This window comes from Mus caroli, chromosome 7 (assembly GCF_900094665.2).
Source record: "Mus caroli chromosome 7, CAROLI_EIJ_v1.1, whole genome shotgun sequence".
Classification (NCBI taxonomy): Eukaryota; Metazoa; Chordata; class Mammalia; order Rodentia; family Muridae; genus Mus; species Mus caroli.
Window position 1 is genome coordinate 103,947,966 of NC_034576.1, and position 14,963 is coordinate 103,962,928.

At 43.0% G+C, this 14,963-nt stretch overlaps 1 protein-coding gene across 2 annotated transcripts in view; it reads left to right on the forward strand.

Annotated features, from left to right (window-relative positions):
• Fchsd2 (FCH and double SH3 domains 2) overlaps positions 1–10,512 on the forward strand; it is a 169,756-nt gene extending 159,244 nt beyond the window's left edge. For both annotated transcript variants that reach the window (XM_021167292.2, XM_021167291.2), the window contains 6 exons: positions 824–907; positions 1,032–1,209; positions 1,620–1,840; positions 2,565–2,694; positions 2,786–2,868; positions 8,553–10,512. In XM_021167292.2, the coding sequence (XP_021022951.1) occupies positions 824–907; positions 1,032–1,209; positions 1,620–1,840; positions 2,565–2,694; positions 2,786–2,868; positions 8,553–8,636 (780 nt within the window). In that variant the 3' untranslated portion in view covers positions 8,637–10,512. The remainder of the gene's footprint in view (positions 1–823; positions 908–1,031; positions 1,210–1,619; positions 1,841–2,564; positions 2,695–2,785; positions 2,869–8,552) is intronic.
• The last annotated feature ends 4,451 nt before the right edge of the window (positions 10,513–14,963 follow it).

Genomic DNA, 14,963 nt, shown 5'->3' on the forward strand with positions numbered 1-14,963 from the left:
GATTGGGGAAAGCTTTGAAGGCTTCTTACTAGAGAACCGGAAGGCAAATGTCACATGTGCCAGACAAGACTCTTGAGGAAGCCTTGGTGGAGGCCCTCCCTGGAGTTCCCTCTGGAGCATCTGAGTTTCCTCCAGGTTCTGAGTCTCAGAAGAAAACATGGTGGTGGGTGCCAGCTGTGGCAGAAAAGCACCTACAGCTAATGGAGAGTATCTGTGTGGATCAGCCCAGACTCCACATCAAGGTGGAGCAAAACCCAGCTGCAATCATTGGCTTGCTCATAACTTTCTTCTTTTGGCCATGACTTTTCAGTGCTTCCAGAAGAGTCCTGGGCATTGCTCAAGCCCCATGCAGTCCATGTACATAGTGTCTGTGTTCCACTGCATGCATGTCCATTCAAGTGTCTTCTCTGTTACTCACACCTCAGGTCATCTTGGTTCCGTGCTTATACTTGCCACATTGACCACCATTCTTCAGAGGATGGCAAGGTTGGCATTTGGAGTACATGGAGGCATTATGCTGAATAGCCTACAGCAGATAAGCAAGCTGGAGCCAACCCTCTGCTTCCAGCAGAGGGTTGTCTGGCACATGTGACACTCTGCTCACTGAACCTGATCACCTCTTAAGGATCCAGTTTCTGTTGCAGTTTTATTTTGTTTAGTTTTCGGAAGTAAAACTTCACCTCATTATGATAGTTTTACAACACTGAAATTTTGTTTCTCAAAATCATTTCGATATTTTGGCCCCTGGCTTTTGTTATGACCAGCTCACATCTGCTCTTTATCTAACCTTTTTGATTTTGTTCATGGCCATCCTACATTGCAGGCTTCTCAACCAGATGAGTTGACCATTGAGGAGCATGAGGTGTTAGAAGTGATTGAAGATGGAGATATGGAAGACTGGGTAAAGGTATAATTCCTTTGCTCATATCACCCCTTCTTGTGATGTTTCAGGCATTTGTTTTGGTTCTTGGTATGCTCTGTCCAAATTCTGTATACAAACCTGTTTTTTTTCCCCTTGTCATTTTACCCAGGCTCGAAATAAAGTTGGCCAAGTGGGTTATGTGCCAGAAAAGTACCTACAATTTCCCACCTCGAACAGCCTACTGAGCATGCTACAGTCTTTGGCTGCTTTGGACAGTCGGTCACACACATCCAGCAATTCCACAGAAGCAGAACTCGTTTCAGGCAGCCTGAATGGAGATGCCAGTGGTAAAGACTAAAATAAGACACTCAGTCTGGTTATGTTTTTTACCTAAATTAATACCTGAACATTAGCCTTCAGTAGGTTTAAAAGCACTTTATGTCCTATTCCTTCCTATAATTGATAGCACTAGTCTTGATCAGCAGAAGCATAAAGATACTCTCAGTGAATAATGACTTACAACTTACCCTGTCTCCTGTCATGCTCACTAGTTGTCGTGAAGTAAGGGTGGTTGTGAAATCAGTCCATCTTGCTAGACACATTATGAGTACACCTGCTCTTCTGTAGTTGGGAGTTTGAAGCAGGAGGCTTATTGCAAGTTTGAGACCAGCCTGGGCTACAGAGAAGACCTTCTTTCAAAACAAGGACAAAAGCAGTGCACCTGCCTGTCTCTTACCAGTTTTTCTCTTGCTTCCAGTCTGTTTTGTGAAAGCACTTTATGATTATGAGGGCCAGACAGATGATGAGCTGTCCTTTCCCGAGGGAGCAATTATTCGCATCTTGAACAAAGAAAACCAAGATGATGATGGCTTCTGGGAAGGGGAGTTCAGTGGTCGAATCGGTGTTTTCCCATCGGTGCTAGTGGAAGAACTCTCAGCCTCCGAGAATGGCGACACTCCATGGACAAGAGAGATTCAGGCACGTGCAAAGGAGCAAGATCGATAAGCTTCACCTTCATTCTTCTCCATAGTCGCCAAGTGTTTACATAACTGAGTTTAGAAATTAGAGGCTTGTCAAAACCTTGTAGAAAATGGTCACCTTACATCTCATTCTCTTTCCCAAACTGTTTTCTCTGAATTCATTAAAATACTAGGTTTCCTAGGACATTTGAAAGATGATTTTGCTAGAGAGAAAGAAGCAAGGGAGAGGGTGTATTGTCTCCAGCTAGCTTCCACAACATAGCCCTTAAACAGGCTGTCTTACCATATGAGAACCTCTGTCTCTCCCAGGTTCTACCAGAGCTCTAGGGGGCTCATTTTTCCTACCACAGCTAAGTGTGGTTTTACAGGAAACTGTCGGTTTTACTTGTCCTCTTGTTCCAGCAGACATGGCAGATGGAAGGGTAAGGCATGGGATTGTGACTGCTTAGTCTGACATGTAGAAAACCTAGAGAAGTCAGAAACACACACAGAGACACCATTTGTTCTTCACAGACTTAACTGACTTGCCTGATAGAGACTAAAGACAATGGAACCCCAGACTTGGAAATGGTTTAAGATAGAGTCAGTAGAATAATGTAATGCAACACAAAATTGAAGCTTCAGGATTTATTTTAGCTCCAGGGCAGGCATGCTGAGCAGCAAAGCAGTCAAGCTCTCCTTCCTGAGGAGACCGCCTAGTAACTCTGCCTCCTTTGCTGCAGATCTCTCCATCCCCCAAGCCTCACACATCCCTGCCTCCACTGCCTCTGTATGACCAGCCGCCCAGCAGCCCGTATCCCAGTCCAGATAAGAGGAGCTCCCAGTTCTTCCCCCGGTCTCCTTCAGCCAATGGTAAGAGTTCTGGGCATCTGCCCCTCACCACTTCCATCTACACTAGCATCTTTACTGTCCAGTCATCAACCTCTTGGATTCTCTTCCTCAGAAAACAGCCTTCATGCTGAATCACCAGGATTCTCACAGGCCTCAAGACAGACTCCTGACACCTCATATGGCAAGCTGCGGCCTGTAAGTCCCCTATCTTGAAGGGTTATAGATTTCATAGTTCTTCCAAATTGAAAATGATAAATTCATTTTTCCCACATGGTCCATTTTGTTACTGATCTGCCATGCAATGCTTGGGGGAAGTAAAAAGAACTATAAGAAAGAAAGGCTATATTTTTGGTTGTGCTCCCAGCCTTTACCAGCTGAGCCATGTGTTCCCTGCCCCACCTCCCCTCTACCCCCACCACCACCAAGGGAAGATGCATGACTCTTAACTCAAAAGGAGAAACTAAATAGTCACTGGATGTGGATGGGAAGAGGGAATGGGTAGAGAATGGGTAGGAGAGGAGTTGAGGAGGGAAATGGAGATGGTGATTAGATGTGGGGAGAGAAGAAGGTGGTAGAGGGCTGGGAGGGAGAATGGAAATCTGTGGAGACAACTCTGATAATAGCTGGAGGCCTAGGACAGGAGAGGATACAGGTTGTCTAACCCTAGCTGAAATTCCTATCAGAGGGTGATTAAGAGACTAAAGTGGGCACCTCCTATAGCCAGGCAGCACTTATAGAAGAGGAAAGAAGACATCAATCCACCCAAAAACCTCCAACCGAAAATTTGTCCTACCTATAAGATTTTCAGAAATAAAGATGGAGCAGAGACTGACGGAACAGCCAACCAATGACTGCCCCAATTTGAGACCCATCCCATGGGAGAGAGCCAACCCAATACTTTTCGGTTTCATGAGGTCAATTGTTAATGTTAGAGCCTAAGCCATTGGTGTTCTGCTCAGGAAGTTGTCTCCTGTATCAGTGCATTCAAGGCTATTATATTAGATCTTTAATCCACTTGGTCTTGAGTTGTCTTCAGAGTGATAGATATGGATCTATTTACTCTTCTACATGGAAACAGCATGATAGATATGGATCTATTTACTCTTCTACATGGAAACATCCAGTTGGACCAGCACCATTTGTTGAAGATGCTTTCTTTTTTCCATTGTATGGTTTTGCCTTTGTCCCAAAGTCAGGTGTCTGTAGGTGTGTAGATTTGTTTCAGGGGTCTCTGATTGGATTTTATTGATCAACCTGTATGTAGGTTCCTATATTTTTATGGGAATTGCATTGAAATTATAGACTGCTTTTGTTAAGATAGCCATTTTCACTATATCAGGCCTACTGATCCATGAGCATGGGAGATCTTTCCATCTTCTCAGATTTCCCTCAATTTCTGTCTTCAGGGACTTGAAGTTCTTGTCATACAGGTCTTTCACTTGCTTGGTTAGAGTTACACCAAAATATTTTATATTATTTGTGACTATTGTAAAGGATGTTGATTCTCTAGTTTCTTTCTCTTTATCATTTGAATAAAGAAGAGCTAATGATTTTTTTTTTAGTTCATTTTATATCCAACCACTTTGCTGAAGGTGTTTTCTGGTGGAATTTTTGGAGTTGCTTATGTATATTATCATATCATCTGTGAATGTCAATACTTTTACTTCTTCATTTCCAATTTGTATCCCCTTTATCTCCTTTGGTTGTCTGGTTGTCTTAATGTTCTTGCTAGAACTTCCAAGTACTATATTGAATAGATAGGGAGAGAATGGGCAGCCTTATCTTGCCCCTGATTTTAGTGGAATTGGTTTAAGTTTCTCTCCATTTAATCCGATGTTGGCTGTTGGCTTGCTGTGTATTGCTTTTATTATGTATAGGTATGTGCCATGAATCCCTGATCTCTCCAAGACTTTTAACATGAAGTGGTATTGAATTTTATCAAAGGCTGTTTCAGCATTTAATGAGATGACCCCATGACTTTTCTTTCAGTTTGTTTATATGGTGGAGTATATTGATGGATTTTTATATTTTGAATCACCCCAGCATCCCTGGGATTGATCATAATGGATGATGTTCTTAATGTGTTCTTGGATTTGATTTGCAAGTATTTTATTAGGTATTGTTGCATCAATGTTCATAAGAGAAGTTGGTATGAAATTCTTTCTTGAGTCTTCATGTGGTTTAAGTATCGGGGTGACTGTGGCCTCATAAAATTATTTTGGCAGTGTTCCTTCTGTTTCTATTTTATGGAATGATTTGAGGAGTATTGGTATTAGCTCTTCTTTGAAAGTCTGAAAGTCTGGTAGAATTCTGCACTAAAACCTGGGCTTTGATTTGTTTTTGTTGGTCTTTGTTTTGGTTTAGTTTGGTGGGTTGGGAGACTTTTAATGCCTACTGCTCTTCCTTTAGGGGTTATGGAACTGTTTAGTTTACCTGATCTTGACTTAACTTTGACAAGTGGTATCTGTGTAGAAAATCATCTATTTCTTTTAGATTTTCCAGCTTTTGAAGTACGACCTAATAATTCTTTGGATTTCCTCATTGACTGTTGTTATGTCTCCCTTTTCATTTCTGATTTTGTCAATTTGGATACGGTCACTCTGCCTTTTAGTTAGTTTGGCTAAGAGTTTTTCTACCTTGTTGATTTTCTTAAAAGTACCAGCTCTTGGTTTCATTGAGTCTTTGTATTTTGTGTGTGTATCTAATTGATTGATATCAGGCCTGATTTTGATTATTTGATGCAGGCAGTTCCTCTTGGGTGTGTTTGCTGCAGCTGCTGCTGCTTTTTTTTTTTTTTTTTTTTTTTCCCCTAGAGCTTTCAGATGTAATTTTAAATTGTTTGTTTAAGATCTCTCCAATATCTTTATGGAAGCACTTAGTGCTATGAATTTTCCTCATAGCACTGCTTTCATTGTGTCCATTAAGTTTAAATATGTTGTGCCTTGATTTTCATTGAATTCTAGAAAGTCTTCAATTTCTTCCTTTATTTCTTCTCTGATACAGAAGATCATTGAATAAAAAGTTGTTCCATTTCCAAGAGTTTGTAGACTTTCTGTTGTTTCTGTTGTTGTTGCAGTCCAGCTTTAGATTCATCATGGTCAGATAAGATACAAAATGTTATTTCTTGCATCTGTTGAGGCTTGCTTTGTGACCAACTTTGGTCAATTTTGGAGAAGGTTTCATGAGGTGCTGAGAAGAAGGCATATTCTTTTGTGTTTGGGTGAAAGGTTCTGTAGATATCTGTTAAGTCCATTTGATTCATAGCATCAGTTAGTTTCATTGTTTCTTTGTAGTTTTTGTCTGGATGATTGGTGGGAGTGGGATATTGAAGTTCCCCACTATTATTGTGTGGGGTTTGGTGTACAATTTAAGCTTCAGCAGTTTCTTTTACAAATGTGGGTGCCCTTGCATCTGGGGCACCGATGTTCAGAATTGAGACATCATTTGGTGAATTTTTCCATTGATAAATATGAAGTTTCTGTCCCTATCTCTTTTCCTTAGTTTTGGATGAAAGTCTATTTTATTAGATATTAAAATGGCTACTCAGACTTGCTTTTTGGTTCAGTTTGCTTGGAAAACTGAAAATCGTTTTTCTTAAAAGAAAGGAAGGTTATAAAATAACTCATCCAGTCTACATTGGAATTTTCAATGAGCCGAGGTAGGATCAAAGAGGGTAACTGTGCATTACTTAAACACAAACATAGCACACTTATGAAATGAAGCAATTTCTTAGCAGATATTTATTAAGAATCCATTTTTTTAGCCAGGCAGTGGTAGCACTAACCTTTAATTTCAGTAGTTGTAGCAGGTAGATACCTGAGTTCAAGGACAGCCTGGTCTATAAAGCCAGGGCAGCCAGGGGTACACAGAGAAACTGTCTTGAATCCCCTAATCTCTACCCTCCCACCAGAATGAGCCCACATTTTCCTGGGTCTGACAAGATGGCTCAGCAGTTAAGAGCACTGGCTACTCTTCCAGAGGATCTGGGTTTGATCCACAGCACCTCCATGACAGCTCATAGCTATCTGTAACTCCAGTTCCAGGGATCTACCACCCTCTTCTGGCCTTCAGGGACACTGCATTCACATGGTACACAGACATGCAAGCAGGCAAAACACTCGTATATATTAATTACAAGATTTTTTTTTAAAGTCTGTTTTTCTGTGATTGCATCTTTGGAGGACTTTGAAATAAGGTACATGCCATGGCCTTAGAGAACTTGTGTTCTGAAGGATGTATGCAGAGTGATCTCTGCAGTGTAGTTTGTTGCCCCATACTCTGCTGTCACTCCTTCTCATCTACCACTACACTCCCAGGCCATAGCCTGAAAACTGGTAATCCGGAAGATATGAGGCAGTTTTATTTTATTCAAGTTTGATTCCTTGATCCACTGGCTTCATTCATTCAGCTGATAAGCATTGAGAACCTTGTTGGAGTTATGGGTCTCTATTATTATGGGAAGGCATTGGAAGGTGAAGAACAGGATAGCATTTTGGCTGCTTATACTTTTTTTAAAATCTTGCTACTGGCTGGGCATGGTTGCACATGCCTGAAATTCCCAACATTTGGGAAGCTGAGGTGAAAGGATCATGAGTTCAAAACCAGCCTGGGCTACCTTGTCTCAAAAAGAAAAAAATTCTCTGGCAGCATAATAGAGTGTGTGGAGGGAAGCAGAACAGATGCAGGGAGCCACTAGGATGCTGGAGGTGACCATGCAGCAAGGCTGCCAGGCTCTCCAGAGGGCAGGGAGTAAAGAGGACTCATCTTTCCATACACATCATTGTTCTGTCTCAGCTGTATCAGTTGAAGCCATTGAACTCACTCTTCCCGTGTGATCTCCTCCACTCCCATGACCATGAATGCCATTCCCCTACCAACAGCTCCCACATTCATGTCCCTCATAAGCTTCGGGTTTGTGGGATCATACCTCAGATTTCCCAAACCTGCAAACTCAGCAATGGAAGTAACTCTCTTCTCTTCTGGACTTGTTCCCTCTCCATCTTGCCACTCCATCCTCCCTGTCCTGGAATCATTCCTCCTGCCTTACTGGTCCCAGCCTCCTACCCCTCAACCCAAGAACAGTGACAGGTCCTGCTAGGTTTACTCTCAGAGCCTTCCACTAGTCTGCGCTATTCAGGTGACCAGTGACCAGTATCATCTTCCAAAGAACTCTAGCCCACCGACAGTCTCTTCCTATGCAGCTGAGTCATGCTTTCCCACCCACATCTGATACTCCGTACAACCAACCAAAACCTCTGCCTAGAGAATAAAGTTTCTTATTTTCTTTCCTTTCTCCTTTAACTTTTTTCAGTGCTGGGAATTGAATCCAGAGCCTTGAGCCTGCTAAGCAAGCACTCTCACTGGGTTACATTTCCAGTCCCATATTATTTGGTTTAGTTTGATTTTTGAGACAAAAACCTCACTGTGTAGCCCAGGGTTGCCTCGATCTTTCTGCAGTTCTGCCTCTACTTCCTGCATGCTGGGATTACAGGTGTGTGCCATCCTGCCTGACTATCCTGGTTTCTTACTAAAACTTAATAAGGCCCTTCACTACCTGCCCCACCTCTCCAGCCTTGTTCCCCATGGCTGTTCTTGGAGACATGATAGAGCAGTTCCAGTCCCTATACTGTGTCTCTTTGCCACTCCCAGCTTTACTTTGGAGAAGTGTTTAGGACTACAGCAACTAGCATGCCTTGGTACCTCCAGCATAACAAGCAGTCTGACCTAGCATTTCATGCAGAATGGGGCCTGCTGTTCAGGGCAGTGAACACATTCTCAGGCCCTCAGGTGTCAGCGTACATCAAGAGGAGCATTGGAGCTTTCCATGTGCTAGCCTCTGAGTCAAGAGGCCGATAACCCTGTAATTGTCTCTTGCTCAGGTTCGGGCAGCGCCGCCACCACCCACACAGAACCACCGGCGGACAACTGAGAAGATGGAGGACGTGGAGATCACACTGGTGTGACAGTGGATTTACCTTCCGTTACTGCTACAATCAAGGCCAGGCTTGGAGTTTGGCCAGTCTCGTTTTTAGGCACCTTTGCATGATGATGACTCTTGAATGGAGCAAAACCAAGGAGGATTCGATGGGACTGGTTGGCCTGATTGTGCCTTTTTTGTTGTCATTTTTTATGTCATCTCTCCTACCATAGCACAAATCATAGCTGGTCCTAGAAGCAGAGGGGAGCAGCTCTCATGCCTTATAGTGGCCCATTTTTATATGAGACTCAAGGCCAGGCCTAGATCCAGGGCACAGACCCAGAATTACCAATTGTGTGAACTCGTACAGTATATTACTGTGGCCACGCACAGGGCTGTGGCAAAGATCTCATCTTTCCTCAAGTGGATTTTGCTCTTCTGATTGTTATTCAAATCAAGTTGACTGTAAGGATCCAGGAGAGGCTGGCTCCTCCCCAGGTTCATTCCCATACTGAAAATGCAACCTTATTGGGAAGAAAGTGGACTGCCTGAGCTTAGCGCCAATTGCATAATGCACATCTCTTCCTCAACTAACAGATTTAAAATAACAGTGTCCTTTGTATTAATATTTATGCCATTCATTTAGTATTAGTGGGCTAACCTGGAGGGGCTGAGGCCACATCTTTCCCATCACATAGACTAGAAGGGAGGCTAAGGAAGAAGCAGAAATGGAGCTTCCACATCTGAAATGAGCCACTTTAATGTTCCTTTTGTCTTTGGGTGTATTTCCTCTTGGTTTTTACAGTGTATACCCTCTGACCAGTATCCTTTGAATCCAAGTATCTGGCTGCATTGAGGACAAAGGCCTACATTGCTCAGCTTCTCTACTGGAGAGGCCCTTATATTATTTTATTCCCAAGCCAGAGTATTGGCCTAGACATCTGGGTTGTGATTGGTGGAGACCAGCTGTCGCCTTCTGAAAGTACAGCTTCAGGTTCCACTGCCCTGACATTTGTCCAGGGTGAAGAATCTATGGGCCCTGGAGGAAGCCTGCTTTCTGTGGAAAGGATACAGGACTATACACCTGCCCAGGTGAGACCAAGGAGGCTAGCACCTTCTGCAGGTCATGGAAGAGCCTCATGGTGCGCCCCTTGGCCTCAGCCTAGAAGGGCGAGCACTCTGGGGGCTGTAGATCTTGACCTAGGGAACAAAGCAATGCTTGCCGATCCTCTTTTACCTTGGCTGGGAAAAGGAATTTACAGGTTTAAAGGTTGTATGATGCTTGGAAGTTTCCATCCCTTCTGATAATCTCTAAAAACTTGAAATGGTCACATGTCCCCGTGGGATTTTTGACTGATAATGGAGCTGAAGGGATTTTCAGTCATTTGATCACTTTAGCAATGATACTCTGATGAATCTTCTCCATGAATTTGGATTTTTGGTTTTTACATTTATCTGTTGATCTATTTGAGGTCTTTTTATGTTTATCAAACTTATTCTTAAGTTTAAAAAATTAAAAGGGTATTTTAAGATTTTCAAATTTGCTGATCTTCAAAGTGCTTATAATAGAGCAGTTCCTGCTACCCAGTCCTGTATTCTGTTTAGCTAACCAAATTGTCCTTGGATTTGAGTTTCCCATAACCTCAGAGTTATTTGAACTCTTTTGTTATATTTTAAAATATTTTTTGGAAGAGCTGCTAATTTTATTTTAAGAAACAAAGTTGTAAAAATATGCCTCCTTTTTAAAAATAAATAAATAAATAAATAACCCTTCTCTCCAGGCCGAATAACCCGGTGTCACCATGCACAGGTCAGGGCTCAAAGGGAGCCTCCGTGCAGGTGCACTTTCTTTACAGTGGCTGTAAAAAGTTTGTATTTATTATGTATAAAATGTTGAATAATAAAAAGTGAAATTAAGTTTTGCAAGTGTCCTGATAAAAAGAGTTGATTAGGCAGACTTTGAGAGAGGATGCTTCTTGTGGGCCATCCTTAAACCATATATCATGTGCCCAGAGCAGGAAGTGAGTCCACCCAGACAACACAGACTCTGATGCTATTCTTGTCCAGCAAGAGGGAAGAAAAGACAGGTCATGTATTTGAGGCCAGGACCATAAAACAAGGCATGCTGTGATCTAGTTACAGGCTGAGTCTCTCTGGCTTCCAGACAACCACAAGTCAAGGAGGAACCTTGGTGTTCCATTATGGGTTCTGGGTGGCCCCGCCTGTGCAATAAAAACTTTTACTCAGTGAGCCATGATGTGGAGGAACTCACAGATCCAGCACTTACCTGGAGCAGGGTTAAGACCTTTCCCTGGCATTTTCCTGGGCATGTATTGTTTACTCTGCTTATTTAGATCAGGATTAGATAATACTCTGGAGTTTATGTCACCTTTTTATTTACTTTCTATCTTTGTTTTTGTCATTGTCTTTTTGATTATGTGTATGATATGTGAGTGCAGACATGTGTGTGTGCCACAGCACATATTTGGGGATCAGGACAAATTTTGAGATGGCTCTCTGCACTTTGCCTAGGTGGGTCTTGGTTTTTTGCTGTGCTGTGCACCCTAACCTAGCTGGCTCTCATGTTCCTGCACCACCCATTTTATAGAAGTGCTAGGTTACAAATATGCAACACTGTAACCTGCTTTTTGTTGGTTTGTGTTCCCCCTGAGGGCTCTATGGGTTGAACTCAGGTGGTCAAGCTTATACAGCAAAAGCTTTTACTGAGCCATCTTACCAGCCATGTTTTTGTCATTCTTTTTGATGGCTGCATATTCCATTGTTTGGCAATATAATTAATGGTTCCTCTAGTGACGGGTATTTAAATAGTATCTAGCCATTTGCTTTCAGGAAATTGAAGCTAACATCATTGTATATACTTCCTTATAAATTTTTTAACAGTGTAAATGTAGAATTTGACAGAAAGGGTTAAATGTTTGCCAAATTGGCCTCCAAAAGAACTGCATGAGTTCACATTTCCATCAAAAGTACATGGAGCAACATGGACATACAAGTCAGGTTTGGGTTAGTAAATCCTGGCTGAGCCACGTGGGGCAGCTACAAGGACTGATCCTGTGTCCTGCAGCCTGAGGATAAGCCTTAATTCAGGAAGGAGACAAAGTATGTAGCAGAGGGTGGCATACAACACCATCTACACTATCATCTCTCAGCCTTCAAGGTCTTCAGGAAGAAGGGTCTCCCTCCATCCCCTAGCCACTTAGTAACCCACAGAAAGAATGGAGTTGAAAGTGCCATAGATCTAGAAGACTATAAGGATACATTTTGTGCAGTGAAAGCTCACTCTCAAGTCTGACACTAGTCTTGGAGGCCTAGTCTTTAATTTAGGCCAGAGTTCAGCCAGTTGTCCTACCTCAGTGCCATCCATGGTGATTTCATTTGTCACAGGAGCTGACCAAACTGTCAAGCCACAGACTCACTGTTAATTCCCTGACCCCTACCTCTCTAAGCCCAGGCCTGTAAGTCAAAATCAATGCAGGATAGTACCTGGTTTTAGTCCTGCCACTACTTAATAGAACATCTTTTCCTCCCAGCTGCCACTACCCCATTTTTAGAAACGATGCAGTGAAGTGACTTTGATGGGCTTATCCAATTCTCTCCCTAGATCAGTTAGATACAGGAGAAAGAAAGAAAAGAAAAAGAAAAATTAAAAAAAAAATGAAAATGAAAATTCAGATCCCTGGACTCATCCCCAAAGACAAGGTAGCCATTATCGTCTGTATTAGGATGCCACTCCTGGACCACGCCAGTCACACTGTGCAAGGATTCCAGCCACAGCTTCAGGATTTGGTTCTAATTACTGCCCATCTCTGAGTAGCCTTAGGTCAGTATCTGGCTGCAATGAACCTCTGCATTTATTTAGTTTAAGTTGGATACACACACACACAGAGTCAGAAATAAAACCAAATTACAGAAATTTTAGGTCAAGGGGAGAATAAACATTTTTCTTCCTGAAATCCTGCAACTTGACATAACAAGTTTCATTTCCTCCTGGGATTTTGCTGGGTTTGCTTTATAAAAGCATGAGCTGCCAAGAACTACGAGAACACCAAAGAGTGTCTTGTTCCTGGACTATTTTCCTTTGGATCAGTGGCCAAGAAAACACATAGGACTCCTTCATGTCTTTTCCTAAGAATGCTGTTCAAGGAACATGTTTTTGGAATGTTATCCTGAAGCATAATAGAGAAAGCCTGTGAGTAGGGTTCACAGGTTTATATGCCAGACACACCAGTAAGGGGCAGGGAAAGAACTGGGTGGAGACCCATGGACAACCTCTGCCGTGCATGGATTTGCCTGCCATAATCTAAGTCTCAGCCCTCAACTTCTTCATCTTTAACTTGGAAGTGAGAAGATAATATAAACTGCCTCAGATCCAGGAAGATTTAATAAGATAATGTACAAATGAACTAAAGATAGTTACTAGTGGATATACTTGCAGCAGACATGGTACTTACCCATGGTATATCTGAATCTCACAAGTGGGCCTATACCTGGTTATCAGGATTCTTCTAGAGATGGTCTACAGGGCACTGGCGGGGCTTCTCACGTCTTGGGCGAGAGACTCGAGAACAGGCTTGAGCTAGCACTGGCAATAGGATCCCTACATCAGGACTTGTCTCTTCTCCCTAGGGTCTCAGGATCAGAAAGGGTTGAGCCTAGCCAATTCAGGCAGCAGGCCTCACATCTGTATATCAACCCCTGAAGGACGTTCCATAGTGGGGAGGGGTACATAACACAGCCTGGAAGACATTGTGACTTCCTGAGATTCATAAGATAGGAGTGGGAGAAGAAGCTAAACTGGTTTCCACAAGACTAGGCCAGTCTCCTCTACTGAACCTGAGTCTAGTTTTTGCCAAAGAGAATCAGAAAGTTCACCAATATTTTGCTGTTTTGGCCTAAAAATTTTTTGAACAGTCTTATGGAGCCTAGGCTGGCCTCCAACTCATGATGACCTTGGGTTTCTGATCCTCTTCTAAGTGCTGAGATTCCAGGCATAATATACAATACTCAGTTTCATGTGATGCAGGAGGTTGAATCCGAGCTTCATGCAGGCTCGGCATGCATCCTGCCAACTAAGCTAATCCCCTTCCATATAGTTCTGCTTTGTGATGCTAGGCAAGCTCAGGCCATTCTAATTTTTATTAGGGACCCTAGGAATCTCTTCTTTGCTGGCCTTGGCTCTTCCTCAGGGGAATTGAAGGGGCAGAGGGGTCCCTGTACCCAGGAGTGAGTCACATTTCCTATGTAACTCTTATGAATCATTAAAATAGTTCACTACTGCCTGAGGTATGATGGAAACATCTGGAGGGACTTGGCTCAGATGCTGTGGCTGGAGTAGCAGTCTCCCAGGACTCACTCTCAAATCCCAGCACATGCCTCCAGAGGTAATCTTCAGCTCAGAGTCCAAGGTGAAAGAGCATTTGGGAGTGTCAGGTTAGGCACAGCTCTGCGTACACCTGGTGGAAAAACCCTGCCCAGTTGAGAGCCTCTGTCTCCTGAAATTTTGGTTTTGTGGTGCAGGGGCTAGAGAAATGATTCATAGGTTAAGAGCACTTGCTGCTCTTGCAGAGGACCTGGGTTCAGTTCCCAGAAGCCACATGGCAGCTCATAACCATCCATAACTTCAGTTTAAGATGTCCTCTGTGGGCACCAAGCACGTACACATGCACTTACATACATGCAGGCAAAATATTCAAACACACAAAAAAAATTGTATAAAAAGAGAGGATGTGGGTTTAAGATGTAGTTTGTAGATTGCTTTTCTGACCCAAACAAAGCCCCAAGGTTCCAGTCTCCAACACCATATGGGGATACACATTTGGGAGGTGGAGGCCCAGGCAGGAAGGAGGTCACACTCAGCTACATAAATGAGTATTTTTGAGGCTATGTTTCAAAATAAAAATCTGCAAGGTGTGATGCGAGAACCATTCAGCTATGTATAGCTATGTGACCTTGAATGACAATCTTTTCTCACTTATAGAACGATCCATCACAAGTGCTTAGGAGGAACAAATAAAGCTCAGAAGGCAGAGCAAGATCGAGGTCTGGGTGATCCTCAGTAACGGTGGCCACTGGGTGAGTTGGTCTTTCCCAGAAGAAAGGCAGAAAGAAAACAAAACAAAACTGCTGACCAGGAAACTAGTGACCCCTGGTGGCCACTGAGAGCTATGCCAAGGGGATGGCCAAGGCTGAGGGGCTGGAATGTCCCATCCCTGGAACCTTCCACTGTTGAACTTGCAAAGCAAGAGAATATGACCACCCAGGAAGTATTTCCTGGGGCTCCCGAGCCAGGACTGGAGGCAGGGAATACTGTTCTCTTACAGTTGCTCCCAGTTTTAAGAAGGCAGGCAAACTG